At 39.7% G+C, this 15,085-nt stretch overlaps 1 protein-coding gene across 14 annotated transcripts in view; it reads right to left on the minus strand.

Moving 5' to 3' along the window:
• The window catches only part of ELMO1 (engulfment and cell motility 1), a 305,702-nt gene that overhangs the window by 220,881 nt on the left and 69,736 nt on the right, over window positions 1–15,085 (minus strand). For 11 of the 14 annotated variants that reach the window (XM_080579779.1, XM_080579789.1, XM_080579794.1 and 8 more), the window contains 2 exons: window positions 10,526–10,576; window positions 475–644 (listed from right to left, as the gene is read on the minus strand). In XM_080579779.1, the coding sequence (XP_080435905.1) occupies window positions 475–644; window positions 10,526–10,576 (221 nt within the window). Of the gene's footprint in view, window positions 1–474; window positions 645–3,498; window positions 3,593–10,525; window positions 10,577–11,934; window positions 12,028–15,085 lie in introns of all 14 variants that reach the window. The other 3 variants (XM_080579783.1, XM_080579784.1, XM_080579782.1) reach the window with 3 other exon arrangements.

Below are 15,085 nucleotides of genomic sequence, written 5' to 3' on the forward strand. Positions count from 1 at the left end.
CAGCAGTGGTTAAAATCGTTAAGATGTTCTGGTAAAGAATAGAAGTATTAATAAAATGCAAGCACTAGACTTTGCCATTACATGTTCTACAATGTTTTGAAAAACACTGAATTTAAAACACAGTTTTCATGTGACATCACTTAAATATCAGCCTTTTAATAAACTATCATTGATTTATCTAAATTCTAATGGGAAAGGGAGAAACTATGACCACAGTCTTCCTCAAAATTTTGTAGCATGGAGGGTTACTTGTGACATTGCTCACTCCCCTTTCCCACCATTCCATTGTTCGGAAAAACTAAAAATACATAATATATTCTCATCGATAATGGATATACTATCCTAGCAGCAGAGAACTGTTTAGATTTGACACTTTGTTATCTTAGTATTTGTAGAAATACTTCAGGCACTCAGAAAGAGAGTCTATCCATACACCATATGGGAGAAACATCACAATTTAAGCAGAATACTTACTCTGTGCCACTTTCAACCATTTGTGTTAGGAGAGAAATGCCATCTAGGTTTATAAATTCTTGGGCAAAAGTAACATCCCGTGAGTAGTTTGCTAAGTCTTTCAGTGCTTCTAACTTTGCATCCATACTAGAAGATTGGATCCTTTCATGGAGCTGCTGTGCATTTTGAGCCTGAAAGAAAAAGCATACAAAACAAAACCAAAAGAACTTATGTTACAATGACTATAACAAATAAAATGTCAGCGCAAACAGGAACCATGGCCATATTTAATATTAATGATATTTAACATTTACATTCTCTGAAATGTTCAAGTAGCTCAAATGCACATTACTTTTACAAAATTATATTATTCATGTATTACTCCTCCATTATGTATAATTATTTGGATTGTTGCAGAATCATAAATTGAGCAATGGATAGACATCCCATTGTGGCAGTCAAAATGCAAGCATTACAAAATACAGCCTTTGGCTTGAAAAGTTAGTGTGTCATATAAATAAAAGTAAAAATGGAATAAAACAAATTACATCAGACAGTATCAGTATAGTAATGACAACATTTTTTTTTCCTGGCAACACTTCCTTGGTTTAAGCATTTCTCATGACCTTTATTAATAAAGACCATATACTGTCCTAAGCAGGTTATGTCAAAAGAGCCCAATATCAGGCCTTCTGTTCCTTCCTCCCTCTCTTCTCTTCCACTTGCTCTCAATTCAAAAACCCATATTCTCTCTAAAAAAAGCATAGGAATGATTACTTCCCACATACTATATTGCCACTCATACATCTTTGTGTTAATTCAATACTGCATCTATGAGGCTACTCTGACCATTAACACTTTAAATACAGGATGAGGAGACAGCAATATCCAAACATAACACCAATGATTAAAGAAAAAAAAAAAAGCTAAGGGGATATATAAGTAAAGCATATTAAATTATGAATTTGTCCTTCTGTTTAGCTGTACAAATACTTTACATCTCGCAGTTTCAATCTGATGCTTTCACTTACCTAAACACAATTCCCAAAAGCATTAGTTAATAGCTAGCCAGTACTTCTCTTAGAAAAAGAATCCTCCTCATTATATGCAAATACTTGCTTTTTTTTTTTTTTTTTTTTTCCCAAAATTCACTTCTTGCCTGCACTGAACGAAAAGTAAATAAGAAGCTATGTGCCATTGTGCCATTAGGATTAGGAAACCAGATTAGTGGTAAATTCTGTTCAGTGTTACTTTCTCTGTGGTTTTGTTTATTCCTTCTCAGCAAGAGAAGAAAAATAAGAAGAAAAAAAAAGGCTGCACTGACAGACAATTAATTTTCTGTTCAAGTAATGAATATACTCTTCACAGAGATGATCATCTCTGCACATGAAGGTCCTCAGATAGTAGACATTTTTAGTGGAAGTGAACATTTAAACTGAGAACAAAGGAAAAAGTAAAACTACTGTGTTATAGATAAAGTTTCCTCTCAACATAATCTTAACTGCTTCACAAACATTAATAAATTAAATGTCCCAGTATCCCAGTATCCTCTGAGAAAAAAAAAATGTTACTTCCCTCTTTTTTTTTTTTTTAACAAAGAAAAAAAGGAATGTATGGTCTACACTCAGGTTTTCCCAGAACCTTTCTATTCAAGAGAAGCATGTACAGGGAGGAAATACTTTCTAGTTAATATAACTGTGGTTAACATCTTCAACTAAGACAGTATTGAAGATAAATAGAATATACTTTATTTCGGGGCGTTTCTATGCCTTAAGCATTAGGTGGTATAGCCATAGCAGTTACATTATCTATAAAAGGCACAATCCTGTCATCCAAAACACCCCTTTGCCACCATAAATTACCTACTCTCAATTGGCTTGAGCTGTAGTAGAGAAACAATGACTTATATCTTCTCTCTGTAATGGACAATGGCTGTCTAAATGGTAATAATATACATATATATATTCTCTCAAACATAAGCAGCTGGTAGACTAAAATGTGCCAAATGTGCCAAAGCCTATGGAAGATATAAAAATAGATCCCATTAACTTCCAACATCCAGGATGGCCACGAAATAATTCCTCCAAACCATGTCCTTCTTCGGAGTACGCAAAAGAAATTTTGATAAAATGCTATTGTACAATTAGCTACAAAAATTCCAAGCAATCACTACTACCGCATGAACTGAAAGTTCAACAGCCACCTCCTACCTCATCAAAAAAGCCCTACATTAAGCTTGATCTTCTCAGGACTCCCTGGTATAACAAGTGGGGAAGATCCAGAGAAGCAACGTATCCTTAAAATATTACTCTTTCTCAGAATGCATGCAATGTCTGAATTCCCACCTACCTCAGAAAAGAAGCACTTTGGAAAGTCTTCAGTATCAACCTAGGAGCTACATTCCCCTGACTTTGGAAATAATTGCTTAAATAATTTTGCTCATTAAGGTCTGTGCATGTCCTCGGTCATCTGCCATGATTCTGGGAGGTTAGTACCCCTGCTCCCCTCACTGTCTGAAGGCTACAACCCTACCATCTCTCCATGGGAAGCAGGTCTTCTTCTGAAGGCTTCTGGACCCCGTGAAAATGAAGCAAACAGCAAGGATGAACAAAACACTTGGTTCACTGTGACTGAGCAGCACTCCTGAGTTGCTCAAACAGTAAATCGGAGGAATTAAAACAGGCAATAGAGCTGTGGCCAAACAGGTGGGGACAGTAATCTCACATGTAACACAGCAGCAAGCAAAAGAGGATATGTGAGCAGAGCCAGAACATCCTCCTCCAAACCCTTTCACATCACATCTGCAACTGCTGTATGTCCAACACCTCATCTGCATATGCATTAACAATAGCTTATTAATTGTCAAGTTCACCCTTCCTCTTGAGAAGGGATTCCTACCCCCACCATAAACACCTGGAACTGGGAACTGCTGCTACCCATTAGACTTCCATTACATATGAATCAATACCCAGCTGGGAAAGAGCTAACCTTATCTCTCTCCAAAACAGAGAAGACCAGCACAGGGATGTGCAATTAACAGCTCACCTATGCTGCGGGACAGCAGCAGGACCAGTCTTTCAACAGAGATATGTTAGTCCTAGTTCCTGTGAAGCCAGTGAGAGCTTTGCAATCCACCACACTAAAAACAAAATAAAATCGTAAATCTGAGACAGTTTGGTCTCTTCTACAGAGCACAAAAATCTATAATGCAATGTCTCTTTGTTACAAAAATTGTTCAGCCCTGTTTTAAGCACATAAAAGAGAATTTACTAACATCCCATGCTTTATTGAACTATGTCATTGCTAAATGCCCCATCAGAAAAGTTTCTACACAGCTGTACTTGAGCTACATCAAACAAGTTTTGCAAGCTACTGCATCCAGCAAACCTCAAGCCTTCTCATATTGGAAAAAGGAAATGACAGAGCAGATCTTGATTAATGGCCTACACAAATATTTGTCTCAATAAAAACATTGGTACACGTCTCACTGGAAACATGTCCAAAAGTAACATTGGCCTTTGTCATTGCAAGTGCCTGACGGGTGAAAACATCGCTTCATTGAATACCATGCAGTTCTCTCAAGCCTCCTAGTCCTTGTTGCCATAGCACTCATACATGCTTATGGAATGTACAGATCACTTATGACTGCATTAAAAAATGAAACCCAGATGAAATATACTCGGAGTACTTACCAGGGAGCTATTTTAATGATTTACATTATTAGCTATTATTAGCATTATTAGCTATTTTAATGATTTACATTAATCATTTACATTAATGATTTAATGATGTCCATCAGTGGATGGACAGAGAGCATAGCTCATTAAAGCAACCATAGCGTTAGCTGCCATGTCTCTGCTCCTGCTGAAATATCATTCAGGTGAGAACAATAAATAAATATATAAAATCTGCCCAACTGAGAAGTGTTATGAAGGAATTAACAGAAACACAGTTGTTGAAGTAAATGTAAGACAGCATTGACTGCTCTCCTGTTTAGAAAGGCAGGAAGACAGGAGACTTGTAAAATGTGTGCTGTTGAAGACCAAGCATTTCAAAAGGCTGTCAAGAGGCATAAGCTACATGTCTAGTTTGAAATGACTTGCTCTAAGGACAGCCAGAAAGGTTGCCCTTAGAGAACAGCTGTGCTTAAAATAAGCAGCTTGATGGGATGACAGATTAAAAAGAAAACTAATGACCTAAATCCAAGATGTGGCTTGCTTAGAGCCTCAGATAGCCATGTGGAGGTTAGGAATCCCAAGAACATCCTAACAAAGGGTTCTACTGATCAAATTATCACTTGTTTGGCACTGAAGATTTTGTGCATCAAACTTTGAAAGCAAGTTATTACACAGATGCCCACGAGGCTTCTGTACAGAACACAAAATACATCAAGCCAGGGTAGAAGGGAAGACACACATTCCAAATGCAACCACAATGAAACATTGATGTGCTATGGAAGAAATCTGGACTGTATGGATTTTCTTATCTGTGGCTGTTTTTAGATTATGTTATCAGTCTTCCTCTTTATTCTTTACAAAAAGCAAAAAATAATTTAAAAAAAAGAGTATTTTCATCTTCCCTGTAGATAGTAGTCACATTATTCATCTTTCTGCTAGATAAAAAGGACATCAGTAACTAGCAAATACATTTTTTTACTAACCAAATATGCACTTCTGTGATTTAAGTGACTTATCAATACTTATATCGATAAGTGTTGAAACTCCATGGTGGTTTAAACTGCTACCTCCTCCTGGCGTGTTACTGCCACTTCACCGACAACTGCATATACGACAGAAAGCAGTGGAGGAGCGAACACGTTACACAACCATCATTATATGCAAACCAGATTCAACAAACCCAGCAAGACTGGCTAGCATCTGATGCCAGGTAGGCAATGAGATTCCACTTTAATTAGTGAAAGCATTAATTTTTTAACATTTTTATATTAATACTCAGCAAGCACAATTTCTACAGTCCAAAGCACTGTACAAATGTAATTCACAGAGCAGTCCTGTGCAACCACTACACATAGTTAAGGAGGCAGAAACAGAGGAACAGGGAAATGGTCACATCTAGAGCTGTGTACTAAATCCATGATAAAATCATTACAGATACATAGCTGTACATATTATGCAAATATGCCTAAAAGACGTTTATGCAATCAGTAGCCACTTAGGAGTGTTTGAGAAGCAGTGCTTTCTTCCTACCCCTGCTTTTGAAATAACCATTTTTTCTTACTACTTAAAATATGACTTTGAAACTTGAACACATGACACAAAACCTTTATCTATTAAAAGACAGAATACAACTCCACTTCCCAAAACTTCCTCTTGTATTTAAGTGCAGACAAATATAAAAGTAGCTCAACGACTTCCACAATCAGTGCTCTTGGTATAGGGTTTAATAATAACTAATTCACCACTACATAACAAATGTAATCACAGTCATAGACTTGATCTGCAAATATGCATGTATTTACCCAACTTAAAGGTTATTAAGTCAGTTGAACACAGATTAAGGCAACTGTAGATGAATTCTAGATCAGATTCCCCAAACTTTTACTCATTAAAGATAGAGGACTTGGATGCATAAGGAAAAATGAGTTGAAAAACCCACTCTTCCCTTATATGTGTCTTAGATCGGTAGATCACAGATGAGAAAAAAAAAAAACATGTTATTCACATCTGTAAAAGCATTCTGGGAAAACACTATGATGACTTAGCAAACACACCTTTTTACATAATTGCTCATGCTAGAAATGCTAATACAGCTGCTACAAACAACTCACAGGTTTGAGAACTCAATCAATCTCCAACCAGGGAAAAAAAACAAAACAAAAAAACATGATAAAAGCAAATGATCAGGCACTGTAAACACTACATTAGAAAAGGCTACTCATTGATTCAACATTAAAGGTATACGGTTCTTGAGCAAGCCATGTCTTCCTAAGTACCCAAGAAGCTACTTCAAAACAAACAGCTAGTGCTCCAATAATCAGTTCTGTTTCAAAATCGCTAAATTAAAGGCAGAGGGAGAAAGAGAACAGTTTCCTTAGCTTAGTCTTCCCAGCATTTTAGCAGCCTTTCAAAATGATTAGTCATTACAATGAGGATTTGCAGGATCTGATCAAAAGAAAGCTGCAGACAGTAAAAGGTTGGACTCTGTTTGCTGCATTGCAGGACAGAGCTGTCCTTTTGGAACAGTCTCACACTCAGGAGTAATTACAGCTCATTTATACACCTACCCATCATCCACTGGAATAAGAATATCACAAAATAGACAATAACAATCTGGCATTTCACCTGTCACATATGTTCAAATACAAAAAAAGGTTGTTGCACAAAAAACATTGGATGAGTCCCTTCAGAAATGCAAATGGACAAGGGGGGGAAACAGGTCATGGAGAACAGCAAAAACACACAACAGCACAAAGAATTGTTAAGAAAGATGATAGGATGGCAAAAAAATAAATGAGAAAGATGATATAGGAACAAAGATAATATGAGAGAAATTCAATCTGTATTCAAGTTACCTAGGAAACACAGTGTCTGTGTGGTGAGTGGTTTATAGAGGAAAAAATAGCATTGTTTAGAAAAAAACAGCCTTTCAGAGAATTGCACAAACTTAGCAAACAGACCTGCGGAAACAAAGAGGCAGTTCAAATTCCCACCAGGCCCAACAACTGGCGTTTGCAAAGTTCTAACTCAAAGAAGTCTAAAATAGACACGTCATAAATCTCTGAAGGCAAGCATTTATAATGGATTTAGCAGCACACCAGAACTGCAGTTTTGCTCTTGCAGTATTAACAATGAATTTCAGGGGGGAAAAAAAGAGACTTATACGCACACCCAAAACTATCTAAATTTGAGATTCAAAAAGAGGAAGTATTTCATTTAGATAATGGGAAGTTGGATTTCTAATCCTAATTTTAAGGAAGCCAACCCAAAAATACTGTTGTGTTTCTCCTAGATTTCTCCTTCCCCTCTCTCCACCATTTTAATCTTTAATAGTACCTGTAATGGGTACATGAGCAATACACGACTTCAGACTAACAGCAACAGAACTCAGAAGATCCTGTCTTGTCCTTCTCACTCAACTCCCAATGACTGATGGCACGCAACTGTGAATGGGTATAGCATGACTTTTGCTTCTGATGCTATTATATTACATGAAAATTAAGAACTAGAAATGTGTTTTAATTTCCTGCAGCCTTCAGACCTGGCCATGACTATTCCTCTCAACTCTTCAAAAAAGTTTCCTCAAAAGGCTTGTGAAGTTCAGGACAGATTTTTCTTGCCCACAATAGCCAGAAAGTAGAACTTGGACCTCTCTGAAGCTACATGGACACATCCCAGGCACCAGATAATTTGTATGGGGCTCCTCTTCACTTCTTTTAATCTTTCTTTCCCTCCTTTCAAATTCCCCAACCTCTACACAGAGTGGTTTTGCTACTATTTTCTTTGCCTGAGGGGAGGAGGAGATAATTTCAGCTTTATACTGATACAGAGGGGGGGAAAAAGGAAAAAAAATAGAATCTTAATATTATCACAGGATGAGAAAAACATTTTCCACCTAGCCCTGGGAGCTAGGAAAGCATCATTCCCATATTGCAGAAGTATATCTTGCAGCCTGCTCTTCCCTTTATCTCCTCCATCTACAGTTGCTTTCACATAGAATTTCAGAGGAAAAAATGGAAACAGATGGCCTGTTAGCTTCTCAGGGTTAAATACAAGCATTGTGTGGGTCACCAGCCTAAAAACCACAGCTTGGAAGCCTTTAATCTATCTATTTTAGGTACCTCTATGATGACCACTTCGGCAGTACCTTCAAAGCAAAGACACTATTCTAGTACAGGAACATGCAGAACTTTATTTTACCTCTATTTAAAGAATACAAATACTCTTTAATCTGACAAAAACCAACCCAGACCTTTAAAACCTCCACCCAAGTTACTTCCCTGATTATGGGAAAAAGTTAACTAAAAAAAAAAAAAAAAGATAATAAGCCCTGGTTTAGGGATAAATGTCAATACTGACAACTAGAAACTAGACTGGCCTTCTAGCTCATAACAGGATGGCAGATTAGGATCCCTGTGTCACTATTAACTGTAGGCTTGTGCAAGCATGGTCCCTAACTTGGTAGAAAATGGGTAACAGCCCAATATCCTAAGGAGCCCTGTCTTGGCTGACTGAATCTACGGCAGATGACCAAAGAAACAGAACAAGCACAGGAGAATCTTATGCAAGGCCCTGCCTTCCTGCCCACAGCTATTAGTAGAAAGCATTATAAATCCAAAAGTTGTCTTCTGTTTGAAGGTCGTATTTCCAATTGCACAAGTGACCATGCAGACAGACAGCTATTTCCACAGATACGTCAAAGCACAGCCTCAGTTCAGTTTTGCATGGTGCAACTCATTGTGGATTTTGAGATGGGGAAGGATTCCATGAGTCATCTCATACTGTCACTCCACGTTGTGGTTACACAGAAGAATGATGCAGTGCATTTGGACCACACTGGTTCCTGATGAACCACAGATGTTGTTTTGCTTTCACGACATCCCACATCTGGCCAGTAAATAGCCCTTTTTTGGTGGAGTGGATATTTGGATATTTGTTCTTACAAGTCCCAAAGGTTAGGAGCTGGTGCCGGGGCTTTCTGTTTCTTAGGAAGCTCCACCAGATGGGGTTTACTTCACAGGTAAGTGGTTTCTCATGTACAAGGCTGTTCTGATGACATATAGTGAGAAGCTTTGGAGTCACACAGACTCTGACAACAGCAGCTTAAGACCATGGCTCTTACTCCTACAGCTGTAAAGCTCTGTATATGACCGTGAAAAAGATGACAAAGGATAATGGAAATCTCTTGTCTTTGTTCAGACAGCTGCTGCTTAGGTGTGCTTTCTGTTAAGAGGACACACTCACGTAGATACACTTAACCAAAAACTTCAGAGGCATGCATGTGTTTTCATAATGGCTTCTTCAATTTCTATGTATACACAAACATGCATTACAAACTCAGTCTCCTCCCAAGTTTAATATAAATCACCATCAAGTTAAGCATGCTGGGGACAAGTGAAAATGCATATGGTATCTGGAGGACCTAGGAAATTTTTAGCAACATACATTTCTCTTTTTTTTTTTTTTTTTTTCACATTGAGGGTAAGTCCTACAGCTGAAAAGTGGCCCATCCAGTATATATCTCCATGTAGCTTCTAGATAAACAAGATTTTGCATCTGACACCACTCTTAACAGGTTCAACAGAAGCCAAAATTTAAAGCACCCCAGCTCTGTCTTCCCTGCTTAAATGAGCTGCAGTACATGGGGGCAGATTTTGGCCGTAAGAATGCAATGATTCTGCAGAAGCTAAAACACCACCACAAAGAGGTAAACCATTTCAATGGCACACTATGCTTGTCAGTAAGGAAATGTGATTGCTGCTGCCAGAGAAATACATCTTCTGGGACTAATAGTGGCTTTCAGCATGTGGCAACAGCATGGCTCAACTCAGCAGGAAAACAGGCCATTACAAGGCAACCAGCAACTCTGCTATGCTTTTTGAGGAGCTGGCAAGGAGGTGGTATTGAAAAAATAAAGACAAAACAGTAAAATCTCAACACTATAGCAGCTGCTTACTCAGTAGAAATCCCAACAGCAGGAAAGCTCTGACCTGCACTGCCCAGAAGAGCTCCCATATCCAACCCTCAGGCTTTTCTCTTGGCTCAGAGCTCTTGGGCAGGACAGGAGAACTTGAGTGAGGCTGCAGTTCCAGCAGGGAAGCAGAGGTATTTTGGACATGAAAGCTCTTCCCAGTGGAAGAGAAGTGAAAGACAAAGAACACCCCACTGTGCCAACCCTATCAGAAAATTTCACTAAAGAGGCACCATCCCAACCCACAACTCAAAAAAAGAGATCAACGCATACAGTCTTCTTGTGACCACACCATCACTGTCCTTTGTAAGGGGATTGTGGGATAAAGTGTGGCTAATGCTTGAAAATATATAAATCACTTCACAGTGATTCTACTAATCAAATCTTTACTTTGAAGGGAGAGAAGAACAGAACAGTAACTTACTGGAGATGTTGTTAACCGAAGGATTGCTCCATTTTTTATCTCATTACGATTCTGAAAGAGAAAAAAACCACAAGGATTTCCTTAAGACATATAAAAAGATGAAATGCGCATTAAACAGAATGCCACACTGAAACAGCAACAGTACTTTCCCTTGTCTATGTGCAAAAGCTTCCCCCTTCCACATGTGAGCTAAAATGCATGCAGTGTGTTCCTGATTTAGGCATACAAACATTAGCTTCAAGAAATAGGTGGCTATTCACATGATATTTAACAGATCTAAACCCTTTTGAGAATGACTTCATATTTTGCAAAGTTTAGCTTCCACTGGCAACTTCTAAAGATTTATTTGAAATATACTGTCCATGGTGTCTGGCTCTGATACTGTGCTACATAGTTGAGGAGTTCGTAAGTTTGCTAAAACCTGTCATTAAACATCTGCAGGACTTAAGTTTTATCCCACTGGCTCTCTGTTTTCTGTAACAAGAACATGCTGACTTAAACCACTGGAACCAACCACTGAGCTCTGCCACCACAACTTTGCAGTCTCCCTCAAATTAAATACAAAATAAATTTTAAAAAGCCCTATTGTTAGTGGTAAGTAAAGTTCAAACATGCCATAAGCCATTCTCCTTACTGTGCTGACAGAAAGAGGGGGCATTAAACATTTTCTCTTTGTTAATCTCACATAAGATGTTCAATTAAACTAAAGCTACGTGTAGATGAAAAGGTTACCATGGCATAAGTTATGGTGCATGCTTACAGTGTTCTCACAACATTATGGCCAATGCCCATGTGCATGGCCTTACCCTGTGGTAAGCACGAGGGAGACTTGCACCTCTATCAGTAAGCTACCTTCTGTTCACCACAGGTCAACATTGCAGCAGTACCCAGCACAAAAAGCATACTAACAGGTACTGACCACCTCTGCACAACGCAACACACTTTCACAGCTGCATTCACGGTTCATTAGTTTGTTCATGGGCCAATATCCTCATTTGTCAAAGGAATGTGAGGAATCCCTAACAGTTCGAGAGATAAAGAGTTAATTTTCTTCTAAAAAACACTGCAGGGTTTCTGCAGACTGATGTTTACACAAATAAATCAAGGTGTATTTCTTCTCAGGCAACTTTTCCCAATTTCATTTCATCCTTACAGCTCCCAGTTAGATAAATCTAATTCAAAATGCTAAAAACAGGATAAATCTTGCTTGAAACCAGGTCAAGCAGTCCCAAAATAAAACTCCAGTACATTGTCTCTTTCTTGGTACCTAAGTCCTCTGTGGGATTGGTTCTAGTTACCCGCAAGATCACCCTCCACCCACAACACTTCTTCACTCTAAATGAAATACTTAAAGTGTCAGACAACACAGTGGGTACAAGAGAGACATTTTTTACAGCATCATTGCTTACATATGCAGCTAACTCATCTGAGCCCCTAGCAGTCTCCTCCTGATAGTGTCATTGCCTTCCTGCCAGAACAGCCCAATGGATTCCAGACAGACTCTACTCCAGAGAGGGGTTAAAAAAAAAAAAAAAAAAAAAAAGAAAAGGTGAGTGGCTAATTACACAGCAGAGATAACACTAACAAAGTGCCAGATTTGCTCCTCCTGTAGTAAAACAGCATCAGACAAAGCTACACCTCATCATGTCTAAGGAATCTGTATGAGGTGGTAAGAGTGCATTTGTGTGGTTGAACCCAAATCAATGTTGAAACAAACTCACTTTGCAAACACTTGTGGCAGCTTAAACTGTTACCACCTCCTGATTTGTGGAATTGAATATGAGTAATTGCTTCAGGACACAGTCAGCGTAGACTAACTTCATCTCCATCAACGTCTTAGGCTAAATCACTGGACCTCAGCTGGGTTAGGCCAGAGTATGCACGTATGCATGTGCACATGGAGTTACATCAATTTTACTTTTAAGGCAGCAAATCCCAGTATGCAACAACATTAAAAACAGAAAATCAGATAATATTTAAACAGCTTAAACTGTACCAATCACATGCAAAAATAAATAAATAAATAAAATAAAAGTGAAGTACAACCAGGTGATCAGGCTCAGCCACCGTGGGTTCATGAAATGTAGGTCCTGTTTGACGAACCTGATCTCCTTCTATGATATGATGACATGTTTAGTGGACAAGGAAAAGGCTGTGGTCTATAGCAAAACATTTGGTACTGTTTCCCACAGCATTCTCCTGGAGAAACTGGCTGCTCATGGCTTGGATAGAGGTATTGTTCATTGAGTAAAAATCTGGCTGGGCAGTCTGGCCTAAAGGGCCACAGTGAATGGACTTAAAGCCAGCTGGAGGCTGTTCACCAGTGGTATCCCCCAGGGCTCAGCACTGAGGGCTGGTTCTGTTTAACATTTTTATCAGTGCTCTTGACTAGGGGGAGGGGATCGAGTGCACCCTCAGTGAGTTTGCAGACACCAAGTTGGGTGGGAGTGTTGACCTCTACTTGAGGGTAGGAAGGCTTTGTAGAGGGATCTGGATAGGCTGGATCGATGGGCCATGTCTATTTGTATCACTTGTATGGGATTCAACAAGGCTAAGTGCTGGGTGCTGCACTTGGGTCATAACAACCCCATGCAGCCGTATAGGCTTGGGGAAGAGTGGCTGGAAACTTGCCAGCAGAAAAGGACCTGGGGGTGCTGGTTGACAGCGGGATGAACATGAGCCAGTGGTGTGCCTTGGTGGCTGAGAAGGCCAGTGCCATCCTGGCCTGCATCAGAAATCGTGCGGCCAGCATGAAGGGATTGTCCTCCTGTACTCAGCTCTGGTGAGGCCGCACCTCGAGCGCTGTGCTCAGTTTTGAGCCCCTGACCACACAAAAGATTTGGGTTGCTTGAGCGTATACAGAGAAGAGCACCAAAACTGGTGAAGAGAAAACAAGAGGGGTAAGGAGCGGCTGGGGGCCCTGGGGCTGCTCGGCCTGGAGGGGAGGAGGCTGAGGGCAGAGCTCCCCGCTCTCCACAGCTGCCTGACAGGAGGCCGCACCCAGGAGCAGCGTGTCACTCTCCTTGCTCAGGTGACAAATGACAGGATGCGAGGTGACAGCCCCGAGCTGCACCAGGGGGAGATTAGGCTGGGTGTCAGGAAGGATTTCCTCTCAGAGAGGGTGGCCAGGCCTTGGAAGGGGCTGCCCAGGGATGTGGTGAGGTCTCCAGCCCTAGAGGTATTTAAGAGACGTGTGGATATGGCACTTAGCAGCATGGTTTAGAGGTGGTAGTGTTAGGTTGATGGTAGACTTGATGATCTTAAGGTCTTTTCCAACCTAAATGATTGTATGGTTCTACGAAAAGTGAACGTCCACTAATATCATTATGAAAGTGCTGGAGCTAAGTAAATAGACTGTTCTTAAACAAATAAAGAGCACCCACACAGGCTTATTTTTTCAGCAGAATAACTTTAAGCACAGAGTTTATCATGTTTCCTGCTGCAACTAACATGAACTACCAAATGAGATGAACAAATGAGTTTGTGGTTTAACAAGTTAAGTCACTTCATCTGGGCCACAACAAGCATATGTGCAAACTCTTAATCCATTGCAAACACAAGGTGCTGGGTTTTCTGTGAGGAGGCTAACACTATGGTCTCAGGAGCCCCAAGGCATTTACTGAGCAGCTGAGTACTGCTAAAGGGGGGTAGGGAGGCTCCTCCATCATTCTGTACACTCCTGTGTGTGTGTGTGTTTGTGTGAGAGAGAGAATTACATTTTGCAGTCACTTCGGACTGAAAGCATGCACCAGCTTGTTCACTTACAGTACTTTTATCACAAGCTGAAACCCTAACCCATGAAATGTTAGACTAAATCTGAAATGCTCTCTACACAGTCAAGTAAACAAGTTAAAACAAAAAAACTAATTACATAAGTCCACAACGAATTTGAACAAGTGAGAAAGATCTTGTTAAAAACACCCTATTCTCTCCACAGTCCAACGAATTTAAAACAAGCGTAAAAAGGGAAGCTGATAACCTCGCTGAAGTTCAGATACCACAAACAGACAAGGGCAGTACTATTCTCCAGAGTGACTGTATGTCAGCAGGTGTTATATAAAATAGCACAGGAATAAGAGAACACACAATACATAAAAGCATCCTTGGAAGTTTTGTTTAGGGTCTTTCTGTCTATTTACCAAGATCAATCTGAAACACCAAAGGTTTCATACTCCAAATTCCACCACAGGTCAGAGCCCACAGCCCACAAGACCTTTCTCTAATCACCCCTGGCTCATAGCCAAACGTATCTGTCTGTCCTATGCTGTGCATTCAGTTGCTGCTATCACAAGAGATAGCCAGCTAGTCTTCAATTTCCAATTTAGACAAAGGCTTAAGGAAAACTGACAGTGCCTTTTATCTGGAAGTTTTCACAGTATCAAGTTTCTAATGCAGCAGGCTAGCCAAACCTTGCAAAGAATGAGATATTCCCCAATCAAAAATCCAGTTTTGTTTATCCATATTACATAACGACTGAAGTGCCTACCACGAAACAGCATCTAAGTGTACAGTTAAGCCAAGAGAATTTCCTACACGAACTGTGTGGTGCAGTATTCAGCA

Source organism: Anser brachyrhynchus (genome assembly GCF_964034855.1).
Source record: "Anser brachyrhynchus genome assembly, chromosome: 2".
In the NCBI taxonomy this organism is placed as follows: Eukaryota; Metazoa; Chordata; class Aves; order Anseriformes; family Anatidae; genus Anser; species Anser brachyrhynchus.